General features: G+C 47.3%; 1 protein-coding gene across 2 annotated transcripts in view; it reads right to left on the bottom strand.

Moving 5' to 3' along the window:
- Window positions 1-26,314, bottom strand: part of Tarbp1 (TAR (HIV-1) RNA binding protein 1) — a 47,584-nt gene that overhangs the window by 8,284 nt on the left and 12,986 nt on the right. For both annotated transcript variants that reach the window (XM_038312274.1, XM_038312275.1), the window contains exons 7-23: window positions 24,753-24,888; window positions 23,769-23,865; window positions 21,782-21,871; window positions 21,288-21,423; window positions 19,087-19,186; window positions 18,464-18,636; window positions 16,414-16,511; window positions 15,363-15,524; window positions 12,735-12,949; window positions 11,866-12,127; window positions 11,587-11,775; window positions 9,127-9,317; window positions 8,903-8,974; window positions 5,934-6,054; window positions 5,179-5,289; window positions 3,329-3,478; window positions 2,793-2,879 (exon numbers count right to left, since the gene is read on the bottom strand). In XM_038312274.1, the coding sequence (XP_038168202.1) occupies window positions 2,793-2,879; window positions 3,329-3,478; window positions 5,179-5,289; window positions 5,934-6,054; window positions 8,903-8,974; window positions 9,127-9,317; window positions 11,587-11,775; window positions 11,866-12,127; window positions 12,735-12,949; window positions 15,363-15,524; window positions 16,414-16,511; window positions 18,464-18,636; window positions 19,087-19,186; window positions 21,288-21,423; window positions 21,782-21,871; window positions 23,769-23,865; window positions 24,753-24,888 (2,390 nt within the window). The remainder of the gene's footprint in view (window positions 1-2,792; window positions 2,880-3,328; window positions 3,479-5,178; window positions 5,290-5,933; window positions 6,055-8,902; window positions 8,975-9,126; window positions 9,318-11,586; window positions 11,776-11,865; window positions 12,128-12,734; window positions 12,950-15,362; window positions 15,525-16,413; window positions 16,512-18,463; window positions 18,637-19,086; window positions 19,187-21,287; window positions 21,424-21,781; window positions 21,872-23,768; window positions 23,866-24,752; window positions 24,889-26,314) is intronic.

Below are 26,314 nucleotides of genomic sequence, written 5' to 3' on the forward strand. Positions count from 1 at the left end.
GACACGGAGGACCAGCACAGTGGACACGGAGGACCGATGACAGAGTGGACACGGAGGACCGAAACAATGGACATGGAGGACCGGCAGAGTGGACACGGAGGACCGGCAGGACAGCTGTGACCAGCTCTGGCAAGCTCTCACTGTCCTCACCATTGGGCTGCATCTTCCTCCTGGGTAAGTGAGCCCAGCAGCACTCACACTGTCTCACAGAAAACCGTCTCCGGGGTCCTCATTTCTGTAAGGGCTGTCGTATGTGCCCCTCCTACAGCCTAAGCTGACAGGGACCTCACGCTAGGCTGACACAGCCACTGTGTTCTAGACACGTGACTGCTCCTGAGCACATGCCCCAGGCTGGAGGAGCCTGCAGGAGCCCCGCCTTTGGAGAACCTGAGGTACCCACTTTCCTCCTTTGAGTGCTGAGCCCTTGAACTCCCTAACAACAAAGTTGAGCCACACAGAAGCAAACTTGAGAAGTGGAGAGAAGAAAGCCAGGTGTGGGATGCCTGAGGGGAACAGTGTGATGACCCAAGTTCACGCTAAACCAGGCTATACGAGCCCTGTGTTAAGAAACAGAACAAGTCAGGAGAAGATTGCGGGGTCTCCTTCTCAGTCCTCAAGCCTTCTGATGCTCTACCACAGCCTCCTATACAAGGTTACCTGCAGGACAGGCTGCACTGGCTGTGAGCCCCACAATCAGCTTCTACCGGCTAGACAGCAGCCATGTCCACAGAACGGGCTGCCAGATAAATCACAACAGTTACTCATACAATGCAACTATCCCCAAGCAGACGTAAGCAAGTCTTTCTCTCATTCTCTCATCCAGCATACCATGAACACTCATCCAGGGCCACTGCTTCTCAGGATAGCATTGCTGAGAGGAATTACACACACACGTCGCTCACTTGCACGTACACGCACACGCACGTGCCAGATGACTCAGAAAGCCTAACGACCTGAGTTCACTCCTTGGAACCCAGGTGGGAAGAAAGAATTGATTGTACACAGTTGTCCTGTGACCTCACACTTACCGCAGCATGCACACACACACACACACACGTAGAATAAAATAAAAAGAAATTGAGGCTGGAGAGATGGCTCAGCGGTCAAGAGCACTGGCTGCTCTTGCAGAGGACCCAGGTTCAATTCTCAGCACCTACATGGCTGCTCACAACTGTCTGTAACTTCAGTTCTAGGGAATCCAATGCCCTGACTTTTGTGGGCACCAAGCATGGACATGGTGCACATATAATTTGTGCAGGCAGAACACTCATAAAATAAGTGGAAAAAAATCTAATTTTAAAAAAGAGTGGCTGAATTACTTTTATGGCACACATTGTATCTATTTTCCTTTTGATGAAACAGTAATCAAACACTAGAGAATCAACTTGGACATAGAAAAAATTATTATTTTACACACTTGAAGAAAATTGACTTTTTAAAAAAAATCGTATCAGAAAACTTAAAGTAGTGTTAACCATATGAATGCATTTTTCTTCTCTGACATTTCTTTTTATGAAAAATAACTCAATGAACATGTGTCTTTGTTTTCCATCCAAGTCTGTATTTTTGGATGTGAATCAAACGCAAATACACATCTGATTGGCAAGGTTAAATTAAAAAAAAAAAAAAAAAACCACAGACTACACGTGTTTCCCCCCCCCCCACACACACACACACAGATGGCACAGATGGCCATCCCTCTGTGATAACTATACAAACTGGCACCTGCATCTACAACTAATGCCAGGGTCCTTACAGAGAGGCCACAGGGGAAGAGAAACTCTAAAGTGAGGAAAGAGTGGAGGACTGGGTATGTGGGCTCCAGGTGAACACTCCTAGGTCATGTGACCACCCTAGGTCTGTCTGCACCAGCATTTGTGAAGGAATCTCCACCGAGGAGGGGCTTAAGAGCTACTATCCTAGCTGAGGAGTTGTTGACAGTAATGACTTCTATCGGAGGAAGAGGAGGAAGAGTCAACTTTCCTTAAGGGTGTGGTCCCTGGTTCACCACCTACACTCTGAGGGATGACATCACACACCCAGGAAAACATGGGCAGCACCAACTGGACTTGATGAGTTATATTTTAAAAAAAAGCTGGGCGGTGGTGGTGCACGCCTTTAATCCCAGCACTCGGGAGGCAGAGGCAGGAGGATCTCTGTGAGTTCAAGGCCAGCCTGGTCTACAAGAGCTAGTTCCAGGACAGGCTCCAAAGCTACAGAGAAACCCTGTCTCAAAAAAACAATATATATATATACAGAGAGAGAGAGAGGGGGGGGGGGACATTAAGTTGGGAAGGGTGGGACAATGGGGGTAGACCTGGGAGCAGTGAAGGATTCCCATGATCAAAATAGATTGTATGACCTGATAAAATTATACGAATAACAACAAAACCTGAGTAGCCAAGAATTTAAACCCTATTTAAGTACTTGTAACCAAAACAAAAGCCATTCACACCAACAGGAATCACCCGTGAACTTGGTGTGTACTGGGCGTGTATTTTCCCTCGTGCACAGCAGCAGTGGGAAAGGGAAGGAGAACTGGAGACCCCACAAGGACGTCTGACCGTTGGGGGTGAGTAGGGAAGAGGGTGGATCAGGGAGAGGCTGGGGAAGGGGTGGACATCATCAAACTGCAGTGGATGAAATTCTTAAAGAACTAATAAAGAATAGGGAAGAAACACGTTTTAAAGATAACTAATCATGAAGGGGAAAAGTCCTCCAAACTGGCATAAATGTTTTCCTTTTTAGAACACCGAGTTCATAAATTCTTCTTGCAAATAATTCAAACTCACCTTTTCCGGAATATTCTGAATGATGATGTCCAAATGAGATAAAACAGATAAAAATGTACAAATGCTTGTTTTAAGTTTTTCTTCACCCTGACAGAAGATGAGGTAGAGAAATTATCATTAGGGGCTTAACTGTGAGTAAAGGCTGCAGGATTCCTGCACGCAGAAGTGAAGGCAGACTCTGCCCTTTTCCCTGAAGTAGCTTGGGCCTGCCACGTATAGGGTACAGGGCTGAAAACCAAAAGGAAGGACACCTCCTGTAGCCCAGTGCAGTGCAAGCAGAAATGTGGGTATGATCAAATAGCTCTGGATGGCCCCAAATGCACCAAGCCTAAAGGACAGGAAGTACCTGCTTGTGGCAGGAGTGGGCTCTGGGTCAGTACAGAGGGAACTGGAAAGAGCAAGATAAATAAAGACCCCAGGCAGAGGAGGTGAGGGTCTCACTGACCCTTGGGACAGTACCCTGCTATTCCATCCAAGGCTGCAGACATATCTCCACATGCCAACCATTTCCTAGTCAGAAGAAAATCTTTACTTACGTAAGAAAAACAGTCCCAGAACTTTGGAAGAAACTGAGGGAATTTATGAAGAATCAATATAATAATCCACTCAATAAAATATTTTATAGATGCTTGATTGTTGGTGAAGCCAGCATGGAAAATCTTGTCAATAATCCCATTCAAGAAGTTCTGAGGGAGAAAACAAATTAAACTGTTAACATGCTGTTTCTATTCAGTTTTAGAAATCTCTCCAGCTGAGGTTGGAAAGATGGCCCAGTGGTTAAGAGCACTGGCTGCTCTTGCTAAAGACCTGCTGGGTTCACTTCCCAGAACTCAGGGCAGTTCACAATCACCTCACTCCAGTTCTGGGGGATCCAACACCCCCTTCTGGCCCCTGTGGGCACTGCACACACACACAGTACACATGCATGCAGACAAACACACATGCACATAAAATAATAAGACTGCCTTCATGCTGGAGCAGTTCTGAGCTCTGCGCTGTTTATTCAGGCATCCATTGTATGACAAAGGTTTTGATCTGCTAGGCTTTTACAGGAAAAGGGAAAGATATAGAAGTCTAACAATTTCCCTAGTTACATACTTACTGCATTTCTGTGGGTGGTGCATGTGTGTGTAAAGGCTTGTGTGTGCATGGAGTACTGAGAGCAAGTGTGTGTAGATGTGGGCACACACGCATGGAGGCAGGCCAGAGGGCTTCAGTGTTAGGTGTTTTTCTCAATCACTCTCCACCTTGGTTTTTGAGACAGGGTCTCTCACTGACCCCAGTTTGGATAGACTGGTTGACCAGCAAGCCACAGGGCTCCTCCCGTCTCCACCTCCTAAGCAATAGGGGGGGTGCCACCAAACCTCAATTTTTATGTGACCTCAAGTCCCACTGAGCCACCTGTCTCGTGTCCATTCCATCATCCATGGTTTTGGTTGTACCCTCAACCCCCAACGCATACTCAGTTACGTGTTTACGTGGCAGCATTCACATGCAACCTTATTTCACACGTGGACCCTGGCAGCACAGAAACAACATCCGGAAGGGGAGCAAAGCTGCTTTTCCTACGGCATGTCCATCCACCTACCTCTGGCCTCTCAGCTCCACGGCCATCCCCTCCCCAGCCCCAGCCGTCCTCTGGCCCAGACTTTGAGCTCCAAATTCATCCCTCCCTCCATCCTCTCCACAAACATACTTCTCCATAAGTGATGGAGGATACACGTGTGAGCATCAAGTGGAAAACGATTTATGTAAGTATAGTTAAAAAGTAGTGCCTGCTGTGTTTAAGAGGAAAAGCAGAGGCAGGCGGATCTCTGTGAGTTCGAGGCCAGCCTGGTCTACAAGAGCTAGTTCCAGGACAGGCTCTAAAAAAGCTGCAGAGAAACCCTGTCTCGAAAAACCAAAAAAAAAGAGGAAAATCATTCTTAAATATGACTTTTGATAGGAAAATGGCAAAGATGCTCATTTTTTAAAAACTACTTTTGGTTACTGTGTTTGTTTATTTATGAGTGTGTGTGTATACACACAAAGAGAGGTCAGGAAAACTTTTGGGAGTCAGTTCTCTCCACCATGTGGGTCCTAAGGACTGAACACAGATCGTCAATTGTCATGCTTGGCAGCAGGCAGCTTCTCTCTGTCTGTCTGTCTGTCTCTGCCTCTGCCTCACTCTCGCATACACAGATTTTTTTGTTGCTGTTGTTTTGTTTTCTCTATATAACTGTTCTGGCTGTCCTGGAATTTGCTTTGTAGACCAGGGTGGCCTTGAATTCAGAGATCCACCTGCCTCTGCCTCCGAGTGCTGGGGTTAAAGATATTTGCCACCACATTCGGCCGGATTTTTTTAAAAAAATAAAAACAATATTATAGAGCATGAGAACTATCACACCTGATCAAATCTGGGGAACAGGACAAGCAGCGTCTGCCACACACGGTTCTTCACCCGGTGCTGTAGGGAGTTCTCATGGTAGCGAGTTCTGGACCTGGATGCTGACTCATCCTAGAGAGACAGGGTGGAAATCAGGAGTAAGCCACCTGTGACTAAGAACTTCAATATAAGAGGAGTTACAAAGTAACATTACAGGCGCTGTTTCTGCCCCTTTGTCCTATTAGAATTCGAATTTGCTAAGCCAAAACAGTCAATGATACCTCTGGACACAAGATGGCAGCACCCAGCCCTTCTGCACCAGAGCTTTTCTTCCTGGCTTTCAGCAAGCCAGCCAGGCAGTCGCCTTCCTCCCTTACGTTGCTTTTTATCAGGTCTTTTTTCCAAGACAACAAGAAAGGTAACTAACACAGCAGCGTTTGAGGGATCCTCAGATCCTCCGGGTGTGCCCTTCCTGGTATTTGCTGGTTTGCTTCATCCCACACACACACTGTGTGGATGCAGCACAGCAAACACAGTACAACACAGACTGGCAGCCGAAGTCACACAGGCGAAGACTACAGGGCCAAGGGAAGCAAACCACAGAACCTGAGGTAGACAGGTGCTAACTAAGCCCTACCCAGAGTCGGGCTTTCTGTGGTAAAAGGAATTTAGAACGACTTACTCCCTGTCTGTCTGTCTCCACACACCCAAGTCAAACAAAGGGCAACCTGTGGAGAGCAGAGTTGGCACAAAGCAGGAAGAAGGCTCCTCCTTACCTTATCCAGGAGTCTAATGGCAAGATCTTCTATAAACAAGTTGTGGGACATGTCAGAGCCATCTAGCAGACACAAAAACTTGACAGCACAGATTCGCACATAATAATCTTCTCTCATAGTGCTTAAAATATAAAATTATAAACTATGTTAATGTTTTAGAAATAGAAAAATGCATCCACTGTTTGTACCAAGTCCTCTCCTGAAATGTGCTTGAGATTAAGTAGGTCTATACTTAATGAGCAGCCTTTGGACTGGGAGGCAACAGATCACAACAAAAAAATCTTACAGGAGAACAGCACAGACTGGGCACAAATCCACCAAGGATACACACACACACACACACACTCCAAACAAAAAATAAACATGTCCCTATCGATAATAATGTCATGGCAGACCCAGACCCTAGCAAGAGAAAGAGGAACAAGAACATGACTCTCAACTCCATAGCCTGTCTCTGCCTCTTGCTATACAGGAAGCGCTCTGAATGCCTGCCCATCTGCAGCAAAGTGAAACCCTCAGTATTTCCAGTCCTGGTTAACTCTTACAATGTTAATAAGTATCACTCTATGTAACAAAAAGCACTTGGCAACACCCACTGCAAAGTATCACTCTGACTGCTCTGTTAAGTCAGCCCAGCAAACATAAAATAAACAACACAACGAACTGGGCTGGAGAGATGACTTGGCATTTTAAGAGGATGTACTAACCATCCACAAGACCTGAGATCAGTTCCCAGCACCCACATCAGGAAGCTCACAGCTGCCTAGAACTCCAGCTCCAGGGGACGCAACGTCCTCTTCTGGCCTCTTTAGGAACCTGCACTCACATGCACATACCCATCCACAAATACACACAGATCTGCATAAATAAGTCTTTGAAAACAACTGTATCAGTGCTCACACTTCAGGAAGCACGGTAGGCAACTGAAGATACAGCTAGCTCTGAAGTGAACACGTATTATAGATATGGTGATTACTTGTTGGCCTTGCCTCTAAAATTACAATAGATGATGTAACAATCTTTCCATCTTTTAAACACACGTGCAGGTTTTTGAAAGAAGGTGAGAAAATAAGACTTTAAAGTATTTGATAAGCTCCTAAACTTTCAACTTAGGGCTGATAAGAGATGGCTCACTGGGTTAAGGCATTTGACATTCAAACCTGGCCACCTGATTCTACACTGGAAACTCAAGTAAAGGTGGAGGGAGAGAACCAACTCCAGAGCTGTGCCCTGGCCTCCTGTGTGTGCTGTGGCACAAACCCTGGCCCTTCTACCACAGAAGAATACATTTTATGAGAGCCATCTACCTAGAGTACATCCTCACGGCCTGCCCCATACTCATTAGCTACATACATCAATTATCTATGAATTTTTATATGTTAATATAATTAAATTTTATATGTTAAAATAATTAAATTTCTCAATGAAAGGGCTTCAGAAACCCAGGGCCTTTCATTCACTCTTTTTTTTTTTTTTTTTGTATAACATATTTACTTGTTAAAATGGAAAGTATGAATTCGATGATAAATTTTACAACCAAATAAAGGGTTATGGAATGAAGTGTACATGACTGCCTCCATCCCTCCACCCAGAGCCCTTCCCCCAAAGAGGAGGAGGGGTCTATGTTATCTGATGGCATGTCTTTTTGTTGTTGGTGGTGGTTTTTCAAGACAGGGTTTCTCAGTGAAACAGTCCTGGCTGTCCTGGAACTCGCTCTGTAGGCCAAGCTGGCCTCAAACTCACAGAGATCTGCCTGCCTTTGCCTCCCAAGTGCTGGGATTAAAGGTGTGTGCCACCACCACCCAGCCTGATGGCATGTCTTTACTTGGACTAGACTGTACACTCAATTTTATTAACTTAGTAAACGGTGAAGATATAATTAAAACACATGAGCAGGGGGCTGGAGAGATGGCTCAGATGTTAAGAGCACCGACTGCTCTTCCTGAGGTCCTGAGTTCAATCCCCAGCATCCACATGGTGGCTCACAACCATCTGTAAGGAGATCTGGTGCCCTCTCTGGCGAGTAGGCATATATGCGGACAGAACACTGTATACATAATAAATAAAAATCTTAAAAAAAAACACATGAGGAAAGAATATTATTGTTTTTAACACATTCTGAAGGCTTGTGTTATGGTTTGACTGGGAAACTGCCCCTCAGGTTCACGTGCTGAAGGCCTGTTCCTAAGGAGTGGCCCCATTATGGAGTTTGTGGAACCCTGGGGAGGGAGGTGGGGCCTAGTTGGAGGAAGTGGGTCATGGGGTCCTTAAGGTTCACAGCCCTGTCTCACTTACCATTTCTCTCTGCTACTAGGCTCTTAAAGCCACCGCCGTAAGCCAATCCTAAGCTATATATAGGATTGTATATCCTGGGCTATATCCCCAAACCGCTCCTAAATTGTTGTCAGACATGTAACCACAGAAATAATAGTGATTAATAATAATAACAAATTAATACAGCTTGTTTGTTAAAATAGATGTAATGATAAAACTTTTACTAGCTGGGCGGCGGTGGTGCACGCCTTTAATCCCAGCACTTGGGAGGCAGAGGCAGGCGGATCTCTGAGTTCGAGGCCAGCCTGGTCTACAAGAGCTAGTTCCAGGACAGGCTCTAGAAACTACATGGAAACCCTGTCTCGAAAAACCAAAAAACTTTTAATCTATGAATAATGGAGCTAGAGAGATGGTTCAGCAGTTAAAAGCACTAGCTACTCTTTCAGAGGATACAGGGTTAATGCCCAGGACCCTCATGGTGGATCACAGCCTTCTGTAACCCCACTTCCAGGGGATCCTTCTCAGCTCTGAGGGCCCCAGGCATGCATGCGGTGCACAGACATTCGCATAGGCAAAACCTACCCATACATATAAAATAAAAACAAATATCCCTTTCTGTTATGAATAAAAACTGCCATAGAAGTCAAGTGGGAGTTCTCATTTGGATCTAGACACAGGAAATGGGCTGTACTTACTCCTCTATGATGAGGTTTGCTGCACAGTCTTGTCCAAGGTTTTCTATGAAGGTTTGGACATCCTGAATAAGTCTTAAAAATGTGGGAAGAAAAAACAAATAAGTATCAGATTCAGAAGAGGAAAATATTAAAGCCCCAAAGTTAATACTACAACCTTCTGGCTGAAAGCTCAGTACGGATGATAACTCCACCCATGTGTGAGAAGCTGACACCGGCACTTTTACCTCTGATCGCGCCTAAACACTGTTCCAAACACACAAGCCTCCAGGACAAGTTCGCTGTAATCCTTAGCACTGGAGAGCAAGCCCTGGGACACCCCGGAAGAAGCCGCTACCCAAGACTGGCAGCAGTGACGGATCAGAATGTTGAAGACTCCTGTTTTCATGGAGGACGTTTGGATTATCTCGCACATAATCTGAAATGAAGCACAGCACTCGGGTTAACCTCTGGCCAGGCCAGCTGAAAAGAAAATCAGCAGCATAACAATGATTACAATTAGCAGTGTAATCCTTCTGATGATGGTTCCTAAAGAAATAGCCTTCTGGCCTGGGACGCTTAATCTTTAAAGCCAGCTTGGCAGATGTGGAGTCGATGAGGAGACACGTGTCTGTGAGTGCTTGCAGGGACGTTTCACAGAGATCCACTCTGAATGTGGTGACGGCGCTCTGCAGGCTGGGGTCATAGGCTGGATCAAAAGGAGGAAGCGAGCAGAGCACTAGCATTTATCTCTGTTTCCTGACTGTGGATGCCGTGTGACCAGCTGCCCCGTGTCTCTGCTGCCAAGCCTTCCCCACTGCGTTGGACTGTGTCAGGCATTCAGTCATAGCAATGAGAAGTAACACACAGCCAGGTCCCAAACTGTGCACCTGACTAGAGAATACATACAGATTTTGATGTAAATGTACAAAGGGGTTCCAACGTCGGAAACAAAACTCTCAGGACCTGCTGGAGAGTATTTTCTTTTTATGTGCAGTATATTTACTTACTGACGTGGTAAATGGAAGTTGTGTGATAAATTTAGTGTTTGAAGAGTGTGTGTTAAGTCGAGTCTTCCTGGCCGGGCATCCATCCAGAGCTCTCCAGAGAGACACATGCCAAGGACACAGAAGGAGAAAGCAGCCCCTCCCTGCAAAAAACAGGGCCTTGGTGCTCCAGGGGGCCAAGGGCATAGTCTGCGCCTTCCCACAGTGACAGAAGAGCAGGAACCAGAATCAACCTGGGTCTCCAGCAAGATGGAATCCCATTGGGCTATCCTCCCTGTCGAAGGAGTACAGCCACCCTTCATAGCCCTGGAATGCCCCTGGACAGCAAAATCAACAAAAGCGGTGTGCAGTCTGAATGGAGCCTCCGTGTGGGAACATTATGGCTACTTTAGAGCAGACGTGCACCCTGGGTCCACGAGAGTCACACGTATCCCAACAAGTCTGCAGACTGATGTCACGCTGCAGTACCCGAAGGCTGACACCCTGCTCCTAGCGATCGCTGGGTGACTGGTAACATCTAATACAGTATAAGGAGGGGTCACTGATGCAACTTTTAAAAATACTCTTTTTTTAAATGTTCTTTAAATTTTTTTCACATTCATTTCTTTTGGGCAGGGTACACAAACACCGCAGGATGGATGTGGAAGACAGAGGATAAGGTTCAGAAGCTGCTCCCAGACTCGGCAGCAAGCGTCTTTACCCACTGAGCCATCTCTCTGGCCCTCAAATGTCCCCACTTATTGTCTGATCTGTGAATGGGGAAGCCTCGGGTGCAGGGGTTGTCCACACCTCTAAAAAATAAGGACTTTCAATCCCCGTATTTCTCTACAGGAGACTTAAAGACAGACAAAGTACAATGTGAGAGCAAGGGCAAACACCATGCCCCTCCAGCCCCTCCAGTCCCTGTCAGTGTCAGAGCACACCAGCTCGGCTCTGCACCATGCTCCTGCCACCCTCCAGGAGGAACAAGGCTTCCAGGAGTTCGGCCTCCTGAGTTCCCCATCCTTAACTTGCCAAATGAATCAAGTTTGATTTTGGTGGTGGTGGTGGTGGTGGTGGTGGTGGTTTGTTTGAGACCGTGCCTCACTATGAAGCTCTGGCTGGCCTGAAACTCAGTATGTAGACCAGACTGGTCACAAACTTAGAGATTCACTGGCCTCCACCTCCTGAGTGTTGAGATTAAAGCGTTTGCTGCCACACTCAGCTGTGACTCAAGGGCTTAAACCCTGTTTGAACAAGACGGGAAGAGCTGTGTCTAAGTGTGAAGTGTGCCCCACAGGCTCATGGGTAACGGCCCCTTTGTCCTGGTGGTGATGTTTTGGAAGGCGGCTCTTTGGAGGAGGACAGCTAAACTGACCCTGCTTTGGCTGTTCTCTGCTTCCCAGTGCACTAATCTGCCAGGAGTGGCTGCTTCCCTCTCCTTCCACTACAGAAGGAACAGCCACGTTCCTTCCCTGTCACAATGGACCGTAGTCCCTGAAACTGTGAGCCGGAGCCACCCTCTCCTCAAGTCCTATCTATGGACTCTCCGGTCGCAGCAGGGCAGGTGGGAGCATCCTGAGCCTCCCACCACTGCCGTGTCTCCTCATCTCACACAGGAAGGCGTTCTGAGAACAAAGCCCCAGTCCTAGTGCGTGGTTACAAACACGCCTGTCCTTTCACCGGCTCAGACTGTCCAAAACGCAAAGAGAAAAGAGTTACCTCCTTGATCCTGAAGTATGCCTGGCCCTTGAGTTCTGCAGCAACGGTAAGAATGTCATTATTGAAAACAAAGTGGACGAAAGCTTTTAAGTTAGGCCAGAACGTCAGCTGGGTGTTGCTCAGGGAAGATACCGTTTTCCAGGCCATGTCAAAAGATTCCATGCAGAGCGACTCCTCGGAAGCCAGGAGCTGGCAGAGGGGTGGAAATACTCAGTGATGAAAAAACCCAGAAAGGCTGTTGTTTCTCCACCACCCAGCCCCCCTTCCCCTCCGTCTCACCTTGGGAACTAGCATCCCCATGCAGCGGAACACAGGTAAGATGTGGCCGGCAGGGAGGACGGTGAGGACATCCAGGGCCGACCGCAGGGTCTGCACGGGCATCTGGACAGCAGGGAGACAGCACTCCAGCGTGTCACTTTCCATGGCTGGGATAAGGAGGCGGTGTTTCCTCAGCAGCCAGCAGAGGCAGACCCACTGATCGTGCAGATACTGGGCCACAATTTTCCCCCATCCTTGAGAAGATGGCGAGTCTTCAAAAACACTGAGATTTTGAAAAGAAAAGACACTAAGTCACTGACTTTCCCAGATTCATCTTCACTTCCTGGGAACGTGGCACTGTGCCTTACAGAGGCAGAGCAGGTGGGTGGTTTGAAAGTGGTCTGGCTCCCGCAAATCCTGCGACAGAGCTGGGAGGGAGGGAACTGCCAACTTTTCCATCGGGAGGTAAAACACCATGAAATCCTCTCCATGATCCAGGCATTTACAGGCTTTTCATTCTCCAAAATCACATGTTTCCTTATGTGCCACCCAGGCTCCAACACTGTCACAGCAACCGAAAACAGACCGCCATAAAGGATATGTGCACCACATGTATCAAACAGCCTGCCCACTAAACACTGGAGCAACCCCACAGACTTAACTTTTCTGTAAGGCATTTATTTCCACAGCCTTGAGAGACTTGCTAAAAACTAAGTCAGCAGGTGTCTGACACGGGAGATGAAGAACCTAATGGTGCCCTCTCGACCAAAATGGAGCCTCATCTCCCCAACTCCGCTACACCATGAACACCACACCACCAGGGATCACTAATGACCACGACTGCACAAAAACCAGACTGTTAAACCTTAACAAAAACGTTCCTCATTTACCTGCCGTTCTCCAAGGGATGCACACAGCTGTTCTGCTCCTCTGAGCGGGGCTTCTTCAGCATCTGATTGAGTGGAAGAGCAGACAGGAACCTGTCCATGGGCTCGGCATCAGGAGAATCCAGCTGCAGCACTGGGTGCCGATCCACAGCCTCACACAGAGCTGCCAGGGTAGCCATGCTGACCACTCTCTGCACCTGACGACCCAGGGTTGGCTCCTGCAGGGGACAGAACAACCCTGATGTGAGGGAATCGAATCTCAGTCTGAGACAACTGGAGCTGCAAGGCTGCGACACCTCATTCCCTTCCTCCCTTCTTGCTGCTCCGAACATCAGTAGAATAAAAGAAGTTCAAGCGTATTCCTCTGCCAGTTTAGAATGGCAGTTAGCACTCAGCATGTAAGAGGCAAATTCAGGCTCTACAATAAGGGCTGCCTAGACCTCCTTGTACGACAGATCAGCTGCCTGTGAGTAACACGGCCCTGGCCTCGTCAGGGTTCGAACCCAGGAGACAGCCACTGAAGCTGGGTTTTTAACCACTCTGCCTTTCTGGGATGTTTAAGAAATGCCTACGGGTGCTAAAATCCAGTGCAGACGTATCTGCGTAAATCACAACACAAAATATGAATAATAATAAAAATAATAAAATAATAAAGGAAATAAACAGCACTGTGTAGGCTCGAGAGGCATAGGGAAGGAAGGAGAGACCCTGATCCAGCAGAGGCTACCACTCCCTCTCCTGCAAGGGTCAAGCCAGATGGAAGTCAGGTAGGAGGCGCTACAGTCAAAGTATAAAGCCGCCCCATTTGGGGGTTCTGGAATCCTAGTTAGTAGGGGTGGGTCACTGGGGGGCTGGCTTTGAAGAGGGTTCTGGTGCGAGCTCTTTACTTCCAGGTCTGCTGTGGCATTAAGACAGGAGCCTCTACACCTTAACACCCTAACACTTGTCTCTTAAATGCTAAGTAGGAAAGAACCCTTCCCTTCAGTCACCTGTCAGGTGAGTAAAGAGCACATCCTTGTGGTCACCTGGGGCAGCTGCAGCCCAGGGCAGATGGGACCAGGGAGAAAGGGTGGTCGACTGGCCTGGAGACCAAGGGAGGAAGCCGACACAGCAGCTGAGATCTAAGACTGATGATCCCATCCCGGGCCAGAGTGAGCAGACGACCAGGGACACCACCCATGTCTGAGGTGCTCAGGAGGCTGAGGTAGGAGGAGCACGAGTTCAAGGTCTGTCTGGGCCACAAAGAAAGCTCAAGGTTAGCCTGAGTAACCTAGTAAGATTCTGTCCCCAAGTTTAAACAGGATGGGGCAGGGGAGGATAATACAGCTCAGTGGTAAAGCACACGCCCAGCGCAAAGGCACCCTGACCTATAGGCTGTGACCCCACGAGTGTAGTACAGCTGAAGGTGGGATCATGAAAAATCTGGCCATTGTCAGAGAGGTCTGAATGCACAGTGACTCAAAATTAATTGAGAATCAAACATGTGATGAGTCTAAGGTTTCGATGGTCGTGCCTGTCTATATATACCAACTGTGGGACCTCATGGTGTTTGTTGATGGCCATGCCTGTCCATACTGACTGTGGACCTCACGGTGTTGATGGTACCGACTGTGGACCTCATGGTGTTGATAGTACCGACTGTGGGACCTCACGGTGTTTACGGTACTGACTGTGGACCTCACGGTGGTTTTGGTTCTGCACACACAGCACTCTCTCCTTTACTTCATGGTACAGAGCCAGTGAGCGTTGCCAGGCACACTGGGCCCAGAGTGAGACTACTGTATCTTATAAGCGGTCTTGTGTGTACAGTTTCCAGCTCTTACAGAAGCATAGGCTCAGGGATAGAAAACAAAGACATGCATGTGTCTCTACAATGGCTCCTCAGCATGTGAGCATAAACTAGTGTGTCTCTGCATTACACTGTTAGACAAACAAGCACAGCCACCTCACTAGTAGGCTTTAATAAAGACTAAACTATATACATACCAAAGAACTGTTTTAAAATCAATTTCTTTACGATTTATTAACTGCAAATGCTTAAGTTGTGGTCCCAATTTTAGACCTATACCCCAGTGTTCATAAAAAAGTTTCTTCAGTGAAAAGGGATCACAAGTGAAGCCTGGCAGTGGTGGTGTAACCCTGTAATCCCAGCACTCAGAAAGCAGAGGCAGGAGGGTTTCTGAGTTTGAGGCCAGCCTGGTCTACAGAGCTAGTTCCAGGACAGTCAGGGCTACACAGAAAAATCCTGTCTTGAAAATTAAAAGAAAGAAGGAGGGAGGGAGAGGGAGGGAGAGAGGAAAGGAGGGAGGGAGGAAGGAAGGAAAAGAAAAGGGGTCACTAGTGAAAAAAGATTAAGACTTAGCTTAGGGTATTCAAACCAGCAGGAAGGAGGAATGGAGGAATAGAGGAGGGAAGGCAGAAAGGACGGGAAGGAGGGAGTGGGGAGAGAGAGGTATCAGATCTCCATTGCAGCTTCCATGTGTCCCAACTCTACTCCCACAGTATTACCACCTGGGGGCAGGATCTTAACAAATTTCATAATATCCTTTTATAATTGCAAAATGTCATAGAGCAATCAAACAAGTATTCCTGGCTGGACATAACCACACACCTTCAGCCCAGGAGGATTACCTGTTCATCCTCCGCCCCCTGCAGATGGTGAATGCATGCGTTTTTCAAAGGAGAGATGATTCGGGTGATGGGGTTGCCTGCTTTCCAGCCCAGCTTCACCTGGAGACTCGTAAGCTCAGCCAACACCGTCAGGTATAGCTGGCAGCGGTCCAGATCTGCCACCTACAACAAAAGTCAGGACACACAAGAACAGCGGGACCTGTAACTTTCACACAAGCAGAATTCAGAGAGGAAGCAATCCCTGCATGTAAATGCACTAACAAAGACACTGAAGAGAAAGCCCATGCACTACGCAGGGCCCAGGACATCTCCACGCCGGCTAAGGATGCCCTCCTTTGCAGTCTGGACTCTTCCAGAACCTGATGACGCTTTTCACAGCACAGCATGGGAACCCTCAGCAACTAGAAAGCCTTGGGAGGCACAAAGTCTTCCATGAATTCTTTCTTTTTTTAAACAAATATTAATATACACAGCAATAGGTATCTGTATTTTCATTTCTGTATAATGAATTTTGTGTGGTCACCACAATTTCCCTCCAGTCTTCTCACCACTCCCAATGGCCTTCCTCCTTCCAATCACCTCTTCTGCTGCCTCTGGAGCAGGAATGGGAGGTTGCTCACAGACGCATGCATGAGGGGTTGCTTACAGAATGGGCAACTTCCCAGTGGCTACACCCCTGAAGAAATATCTCTCCTTCCCCTAGCAACTGTCTGCTTAATGAACAGCCTCAGAAAGAGGCAGCCCCACGAGCCCTCCCCATTCTGTGTCAGGTGATGACGGGCCCAGGCCACCTGCTTGCACAGGCCTTGTGCAGATACCCAGTTTCTCTGGCTCTTCCATGCCAGGGATGGCCCTTCAGGGCCTTAGTTACCGCTGACATCAGTCCCCAGGGGAGGGAGGCATGTCCTAATTCCAAAAAGGGACAGGAACTTCACAGAGTGGCTTCTGGAAAACCCTCACACTAAAGAAATGATCCACTGAGTGTGGACAAGGGAAAGCCAGAGCGGCGGCAGCCTGCAAGGGAAAGCTCCCAAAGCCCAAAGCTCCTTACACTCTGCAGCTCATTCATGGTGAGTCTCCTGAGCACAAACTGAGCCACGCTCTCGGCAGCAGACAGGACGGAGGTCTGGAGGACGGTGAACACCTCATCTGTGGGGAGAACGTGTTTTATTAACCTGACAGAAGGAGGGGCTGTAGAACAAACCATACCAGCTCCGGTACAACTGTTAGACAGAAAGGCAGTCACTAGAGTCCGGGATGTCACACCACAGTCCAGCACAAGGACACTGGGTGAACTTTAGAAATGTGTTATGTGGAAAAGGCATAGTGACTTCTCACCGTAATCACCATCTCTGTGGGGCCCCATAGCGAGAAAACATTAGCCTGTGTTCACATCAACCAATCTTCAACCACTGCCAAGAGGGCACCGTGGGCCAAGGAAGTCTTCCTGAATGGAAGCCGGGACATGCACAAAAGCACTAAGTTGCTTAATGAGTCCCCAAACCATAAAACTATTAGAAGAAAATACAGGGAAGTTCAGCTTCACCCCATAGCCATTTTCTATACAGTCACAAAGCACAGACAGCAAAGAGAAAAGCAACAAGAGTCTATGGAAATGAAAAGCTTGGGCTGGAGAGATGGCTCCGCGGTTTAGAGCATTGCCTGCTCTTCCAAAGTTTCTGAGTTCAATTCCCAGCAACCACATTGTGGCTTACAACCATCTGTAATGAGGTCTGGTGCCCTCTTCTGGCCTGCAGGCATATGCACAGACAGAATATTGTATACATAATAAATAAATATTAGAAATGAAAAGCTTGCGGAGAACAGAGAGGACAGCAGAGAAAAGACAAACCACGGGTGAAGCACGGGCCACAAGTTACACGGTTAAGTCTCAGAATCACAGGGTAGAGCCTGACAGCTGCTTACTACATACAGCCTTAGAACATAAGGGGGCAGACCTCGGGTGAATGGCTAGAATTACAGACAACAATAGTGGCAGGGTAACAGGAAACCCGGGGAGGTGACAGGTATGTCCGATCCCCAAAGTGCGGAGCTGGATGTGTTAAATATTCACAGATTTCCTACATGTCTCTCATGAAAAGGCTGAAAATCTAGAAGAGTCTCACGGGCCGGGGGTGTAGCTTGGCTAGCAGAGTGCTTGCCTAGAATGCAGGACGCTCTGAGTTCCATCCCATGATCCTATCAAACTGGGCATGGTAGCCAAGCTCTCAGGAGGTAGAGGCAGAAGGATGGGAAGTTCAAGGTCATTCTTGCCTAGGCGGCAAGATAGAGGCAGCCTGAGCTACAGGAGACACTTCCGTGATACAAACAGTATATCAATACAGTGTTAAACAGTGTTAAAGAACACACACACACACACACACACACACACACACGGACTGCTGAAATGGCTCAGTGGGTAAAGGTATGTGCCACCAAACCTGATAATATAAGACCATTTCCGGACCCACGTAGTGGGAGAGAACTGACTTCTGGAAGTCAAAGTGATCCTCTGATTTCTGTGTGAGTGCCATAGCATGCGCAGAACTGCATATACCCGCACACACAAATACAAAATAAGCAGCTTTTAAAAACCAGCAGGGGTGGGAGGATGGCCCAAAGGTAAACTCCATGCCACGCAAACACGAGGGCCCGAGTTGGATCTATTTAAGAGTGGGTGTAGCGATTCTTGTCTGTAATCCAGCATGAGGGAAGGTGGAAGTGGGACGGAGGCAAGTGGACCCCGGGGGCTGACCAGCCTGAACCTGACAGCCTTGGGTTCAGTGAAGAGGCTCTGGCTAAGGAAGCAAGACTGGCAGCAATAGAGAGAACACCCTATGTCAACCTCTGGCCTCCACATGAACACACTCACACAGACAGGTGTGTACACACACGCACACGCCTCACATACATATTCTAATAATAGTGAACAACCCTCCTGGTGTTATCACACAAACACCCCACGGCATTCCTGGCAGCACCAGGAGCTAGCTGCTCACTGTATGCATGGGAAGAATAATTCTTACAAGAGCTTCCTCCCAGTCTCAATGCCAGCAACCCCCCCACACAAGCAAGGCACCCCAGAGCCCAGTCATCCTCACCATCCTGGCCACTGGAACCTCTTGGCACAGAAGAACGCAGCAACCTCACCAGCAGCTGGAGGCACCTATCAGTCCTCAGCAAGGGCATGTAGGCATTGGTGCCCAGCTTCCCCAGAGCATCCAGCAGGGGGTCTAAGAAGATCCGCAACACATTCTGAGTCCTCTGCTTTTCCCTAGATGGTGAAAGAACACCCGCATCAGCCACCTCAAAATCATGGCCAGTCCCCAGCTAGAACTCTCGCAGGCATTTAGCTCAGGGGTCATGCACATTACTTCATGCTCAGAGGCCACTGCATCCCAACTGCCAGTTTTGTTTATGCCACACACTTTACAATTTACACTGAGATCGTAGCATCTACTTTTCTAATACCAGTATAAAATAGTTTTATACTGGTTTCTAAAACCAGTATAAAACATCATATATTCTCTAATATTAAATTGCAAATTTGACATTTAATTACCAACCTGCAAGCACCAAGCTGTTAAATCAAACATTTCTTTAGTATGACCAGTGTTCTAAATCTGGCCTTTGTTAGTAACTCTACCAGCCACTGAGAAGCCTAAGCACCCATGATAAACCTTATTAGCTCCCCCACCACCGTCAGCACTGCAGAAACAGTGACCTGAATTGGGTCTTCATTTCTTCCACGTCCACAGCCAGCAGAACCATCAGAGAGGTCAGCCTGGCTTCAAGCCAGTCTGGCATGAAGCCGCTTTCTCCTGCTGGGATAACAAAAGTTACAGCTTAAGAAGCATTCTCGGGGCCTGAGAAGTAGTTCAGTGGGTAAAGTGCTCGTAGTCATGCCTGATGACCTAGTTCGATTCCCCAGGACCTATATGGAGGGAGAAAAGCCCTGACTCCCCTAAGTTGTCTTCTGACCTCCAAATGAGTGTTGTGGTGTACACTACACACACACACACACACACATTTTTGAAATTTTAAAAAAAATTTAGAAGGCATTCACTAACTCCTTCAAAAATGATGAACTGAACCATTATGTTTATTATTCCTGGTCCTTATTATGTCATTAGAAAAACATTATGCACCATGGTTAAAGACAATAAAAACAACTCCTTGTCCCTGCTGTGTGAAGAGATACGCTTGAACATGACAGGCATATGGCTCCCAGAACACAGAAAGTATTCAGCCACAAACACCAGAACTGTAAGCAGAGCGAGGGCCGCACCAGAGAGAGGTATCTGCAGCTGGAGCACAGACTCCAGAAGAGCTGAGAAGAGTAAGCTGAGTGAAGGTAGACAAGAATGTGTGGGCGGTCCCGCCAGGAGAGCAGTCAACAGAAGGGTGCATGTATGCGAGAAAGAACGGCAGAAAACGAGGCGACAGACCTATTGGAGAGACCCAGACATTTGGCAGGACATTCAGGGAGCTTTGCTTTTGTCCTAGAGGCAATGGAAGCCTCTGAGGGTGTATGCACCTGGGGGAAGAGGGACTTCCAAAATGGAAAACGTAAGGAAGCAAAAGGAGGAACAAGGGAAGCAGTCAGAGCAAGCCCAGCAGGGCAGAGACTTCCAGATGACACCTGGCCCTGGATGGAAGGGGTGAGGCAGCAGGGCTGGGCAGCCTCAGACCCACTGGAGCTGCGTGTGTGGTTGCACTAGTAGCAATAAAGGTTTGACTTTAGCGGCAGGCCTTACCCAAGATGCTCCCAGGCACAGAGAAATGCACTTGAAAACAGAGAGGAAACACTAAGGAGAAAATGCTGAGCTGATGGACAGACTTGAGCTCTCAAAGGCCAATTACCTGATTAGTTAAGACCATTCCTGGATCAGATGAGAGAAATTGGATGGAATGGGAGCATCTGAGACAAAGGCAGGGAATTTCAGATGTGCTCAATTCAAGGGCACAGTTTCCCCAAATCATGGCTAAGGGCCTTAATGAAGAGGAAGCATCCGAAATGTAAAAGAAATCCTAATTAATGAGACTCTTTGAATTCTTCCCTCTTGCAGGCTGACAGGTTTTCTCCAAAGATATTTGCAAAAGTAGTTTCTGCCAGGAGTGGGGCTCAGTGGCAGAGCACCTGCCAAGCATGCCCAAGGCCACCCCAGAACCACATCAAGAGCAAAAGAAAACACGAAAGGAGAAGAAGAAAAATGGTCTTCGCCAGTGTGTGATGAAAATGACACACACACACCAGCAAAACAATCCTTTCAATACTATTCTCTCTGAAATGGGCTTGGGGGGAGGGCGCTGGAGAGATGGCTCGGGGTCAGAGCCTTAGCTCGGAAGGGATGAGGATGAGTTTGCAGTTCAGATCCCAGCACCCACGTAAAGCTGGCAGGAGTGGCGGTCCACCTGAACCTCAGTGCTCAGAGGCAGGGACAGCAGATCCCAGGCACAAGTGAGCCAGCTAGACTAGCCCGTCAATCAGCAAGCACCGGGTTCAGTGAGAGACCTGTCTCAGGAAATAGGGTGGAGAGTAGCTGAGGGATCACCCAAAGTCAAGCCCCAGCCTCTACACACACACACACACGTGTACACACATGTGCACACGCACACACTGCTCACATGTTGATCAGATCAATGAACCGGTTTCCATCAGTTCACAGTAAACACAATGCTTCTAACGCGTGAAAAATAAACCTAGGTGCATTACTTGCATGCACCAGTTTCCATACTAGAGACCCACACACAGTGCCCTGGGTTTAACATCCTCAAGTCTCAGAACCCAGGAAGCCAGGAGGGAACGATTCTGCCCTTGTGGCTGAAGCTCAGACTCACACTGCACAGCTACTTAGGCACACAAATCAACCTGAAAGCTACTGTTGACACATTCTGCCACCCCCTAAAGGAGTTCAGACTTACTTTCCCAACCAGGAGACTTCACGAACTCCTGAACTAGGTTTTTCACGTAAGCATTTAACGATGTCTCATGTCCGTCAGAGCCACCAATCGAGGACTGTCTAAAGTATTTTTCGTTGATACGCAGCCAGTCACAGAGCTGGACAGGAAAACCATAGCAGGGTTAGTTTATTCTTAAAATGGAACAGAACAAAGCATTTCTAATTTCTCTGAGCCAATCTTGTCTTCCACATAAACTGAATCTAAATCATTAGATATAAGAACTTGGTCCAATCCTATGAAGCCATCATTCACTAGTGTGGAGCGGTATTGACGAATATAAATTCTCGCATGGTTCCTGTCTTCGGAACTATATTAGCTGGAGAGGACCACTCAGAACCCACTGTAAGGGAATCTCAAACCTCTGGTGAAGCAATTGTTGCATTTTCATAGTGGTTAGTGATGGCTCCAGGGGAGAAGGGCTTCTACAGAGCTTAAACAGCGGACTGGTGGCTCACCTCTGTCCACAATCGGGTCCCCCGTGCCAAGGACTCCTCTTGTCTCAGAGACACGAGAAAGGCGGAGACATCAGAAAGAGACACTTTCTCCTAGGCAGAGAAAGCTCAGTTTAAACGTTTGGGGTAACAGGAAAACTGTGTGGAAACAGCAAGTCAGCTAAAGTAGCAAGTCATCACTTAAGATACAGGAAGTTACATTGTTTCCACACAAGAACAGGAGGAAACAGCAAGTCAACTAAAGTAGCAAGTCATCACTTAAGATACAGGAAGTTACATTGTTTCCACACAAGAACAGGAGGAAACAGCAAGTCAACTAAAGTAGCAAGTCATCACTTAAGATACAGGAAGTTACATTGTTTCCACACAAGAACAGGAGGAAACAGCAAGTCAACTAAAGTAGCAAGTCATCACTTAAGATACAGGAAGTTACATTGTTTCCACACAAGAACAGGAGGAAACAGCAAGTCAACTAAAGTAGCAAGTCATCACTTAAGATACAGGAAGTTACATTGTTTCCACAAAAGAACAGGAGCTGGGAAGAGGCTCAGTGCACACAGCTATGCTCAGTGAGGACCAGACTTCAGGTCCCCAGAACTGGACAGTGTTGGTGGCTATCTGTAATCCTAGTGCTTGTGGGAAAGAGATGGGTGATCCCAGGCAATGCCGGACTAGCGCAGACTAGCAGGAATCAGCAAGGTCTGGGTTTGGCAAGAGACCCTGCCTCAGTAAGTGGGGCGAAACAGAAGACATCTGCCTCCAAACCTGTGTGTGTAGATGCGCACGCGCACACATGTGTGTACACGTGCACGCAAGCCACTCACAGACACAAGACAAGTAAATAAATAAAGAGAATTCCTCAGAGGCAATCTATTGTTATATCAAAGGTCAATTCTTTTTTTTTTTTTTTTTTTTTTTGGATTTTTTGAGACAGGATTTCTTTGTGGCTTTTGGAGCCTGTCCTGGAACTAGCTCTTGTAGACCAGGCTGGCCTCGAACTCACAGAGATCCACCTGCCTCTGCCTCCCGAGTGCTGGGATTAAAGGCGTGCGCCACCACCGCCCGGCTTCAATTCTTTTATTTATTTGTTTACTTTTTATGTATACACATGTATTTTTTTTTTTGTGAGTCTTGGGGAGAGGAAGTTTTGGATTTTTGACACAGGATCTCACTCTGCAGTCTTGACTAGCCTGAACTGAATAATATAGCCCAGGTTGGTCTCAAACTCAAGGCAATTCTTCTGTCTCGAGAGTAGATAACATTCTAAAAATACACATTTTCTTTAAAATCAGTCAGCATCTTAGAGAAAAGATGAATATAATCTTTAAAAAACATACTCTCAAGAAAAACAAATTCCTGTGAATAAAAAAATGATTCTTTAAAAGTAACAAAAAGAATCCCCAGCTGAAGCAAACAACAGTAGTTCCTCGGTCCAAAGGTCACAGATTCTGAAAAAAGATTCCATATCGGGCCAGGTCAACAGACGCACACACAGCTCCTGGGTTAAGTGAGGTCCTATTGGAACATGGCATATGCATTTCTTTAGATGACAACACAGAACCCAAAGTTAAACAGGACCCACATAACCTACACAGACGCCTCATGTCCACTGCTCTGTCTGGCACAGCGGTGTGCTGACTCTGGCTGTTAGAATCTTCCCTGACCCTGTGTCTATGAGCACCTCTCCTGGTGAGTCACCCAGGATGGCCTGGTCCCTTTACCGGGCTGTGAATACACTAGAAAGGCTTCCAGGGAAGTTGACTGGAGCCTCAGGGCTCAGGTTTTATCCTGGGACCTGGTTCTACAGCAGCCCAGACCTCACAGAGGTTGACATTCCTGAGCCCCAGACAACAAGAACCCTGTTCAGCACAACCAACACTTCCTGCACACTACGCCACTTCTGTCACCTAGGATGATGTCAGTCATCCCCAAGTCCACCGGTACTCCCTGAGAAAGACTTGCAAGCGGGTGTACGGACAGGCACACTCACCACATCCACCAGATGTATGGCTGTCTGCAGAAGATAGCACTGTGCTGCCCCTCTCAGGAGGACCTGGTGTGTCATCATGGTGCACTGGAGAACGTCCCTGGTTAAAGCAAGGACATACAGGTAGATGCTGCAAGTCTGAGCACTCACAATCACTTACACTGCCTACAACCTCCGACATACAAAATGATCATCACCAGGAGTGGCTGTCACCAGGAGTGGCCAGCACCAGGAGTAACTATCACCAGAAGTGGTTATCACTAGAAATGACCAGCACAAGGAGTCACCGGCACCAGGAATGGCCATCACCAGAAGGGCTGCATGGCCGGTTTCCACTGTGATCGTACACAGAGTACAATTTTTATTTCTTTTTTATTTGAGATAGTCTTAGTATGTAATCCACACTGACCTCAACTTCTTTCTAGCCAAGACCGGCCTCAGGCTTGTGTGCCTTCTCAATCATTTTCTTAAGTACTGGAGTTACACGTGTGAGCCACCACACCCAGACAGAGTTCAATTTTAATATGAACCCAATCTCTTTTAATAAAAAAAAAAAAAAGCTAGGCATGGTACCTTGTGCCTGTAAACCAGCACTTGGGAAAGTGACAGGAAGAATCAGAAGCCAGCCTGGGTTACACAGTGAGAATCTGTCTCTAAGAAAAAAATAAAGCAAAAATATACTTAAATGCAAACGCTCTTTAAAAATTTCATATATTTTTAAATATTTTCTTATTGATATCATGACTTGATATTTGTCCTTAATTTTTCCTACTTATCCATACAATTTTTAAAAATTAGCAATCAATTTAATTTTTTAAAAAAGTGGTCAAAACCCAAGTGCATATATTATGGAATATATTTAAAATAGTAATTCATTAAACAAAATACACTCAACTAATTATTTACTTAAAAAATGTCAGTTTTTCTTTCACAAAGCTACATGAACCGAGTCATAGCAACTAAATGAACATATAGTGTGTAAATTACCTGAGGGCTAAAAGCCCTTCTCCACCCAGGGCCTTACATCTGGGGACGCTTGCCAAAGCCCTGGAGAGGAACAGCACTGGCACCGCACACCAGTGTCTATCTGCCATCCTCTGGATGAACTTCAACAGGAAACGACCTGGAAGAAAAGGTTTGGAAACAACGTTACTGCTGCAGGGGTCACTTGGAAAAGTCCTCTGCCTCCTTAGTCAGCAAGAAAATAGAAATCAAAACCTTGATGAGACAGCATCTCAGACCCCCTCAGACAGCACCTAGGACCCCCTCGGACAGCACCCCAGACCCCCTCGGACAGCACCCCGGACCCCCTCGGACAGCAGAAAGCAAAAGGGACACCGGGGGTGGAAGAATCTGAAGAAACCGGAATCCTCACATGGGTGGTGGGAGTGGAAAGGTGAGTCAGCGTGGTCCACATGTAGAGTGTGAGCCCCCAAATCCACTTCTAGCCATGTAACTAGAAGTCCACACAGGTTCATACAGAACCATTCACAGGGCCATCACAGCGGCACTGTCCCCATAGCGAAGAGAGAACACACAAACGCCTACTGAGCCACGGATGGATAAATAGCTGCGAACGGCTCACCATGGAGTAAGGATGGAGTCCGACTCGGACACAGAAAGGGAGAGCCTGCGACATGAGCCCGCGCCATGAAGAAGCCAGCCCTTAGATGCCATGTGTTCAATTCTGTGTGAAACCCATGGAATACAGAATTCAGGGAGACAGGACATGCATCAGGGACTGAGGAGCCAGCGTGTGAGGCCCAAGTGCTCGGGGCATGGGCTTCTGTCTGGAGACGAGGGAAGTATTTTGGAAACAGACAGTGGGGATAGATGTACAGTTTTATTTAAAACACCACTGATCTGAACAGTGTCAAGGAGTGTAAACAGAGCCTTAAGGGGTGTGAGTTAAATCTCAATAAAGCTATTTCGAAAATTATTACAGTTTCATTCCTATCTAGTATGACTGTGCTGTCGAGAATCTGAAAATCAGAAAACTGTAGCTTTATCTTCTTTTTGTTTTTTTTAACAGAAGATTAAAGAGAAAGTTTCTTTTGCTTGTTTTTTAAGGCAGGGTCTCCCTGAGTAGTCTAGTTATGTTGAATTCACGGCAATTCTCCTGCCTCAATTTCCCCTGTACTGGGATTAGAGGCATAAACAACCACACCGAGTTAGAAGTAAGGCTTTAGCTACTGAGGACCACTTTTCTGAGCTGCTCAAGACAGGGTCAGATCCACTGATGGGGCAGCCCCTGGCTTCTGGGCACACCTTCCTGGAAAGTCATGTCATGCCCTCCTTGGGTCTCACTGAGTGTTTGATGTCCTTTTTCTGAGCCACAAAGGGTTGGTGCTTTCTCCATCTGCTCTGCTAACAGTTTCTGCTCACTGCACTGTTTTCTGAACCAGTCAGACATGATAGCGCATGCCTTTAATCCCAGCATTTGGGAGGAGGCAGAGGCAATGGATCTGAGAGTTCGAGGCCAGTCTGGTCTACATAATGAGTTCCAGGACAGCTAGAGCTACATAGTGACCCCTATCTTGGGAGAGAAA

Source organism: Arvicola amphibius, chromosome 15 (assembly GCF_903992535.2).
Source record: "Arvicola amphibius chromosome 15, mArvAmp1.2, whole genome shotgun sequence".
NCBI classification, from domain to species: Eukaryota; Metazoa; Chordata; class Mammalia; order Rodentia; family Cricetidae; genus Arvicola; species Arvicola amphibius.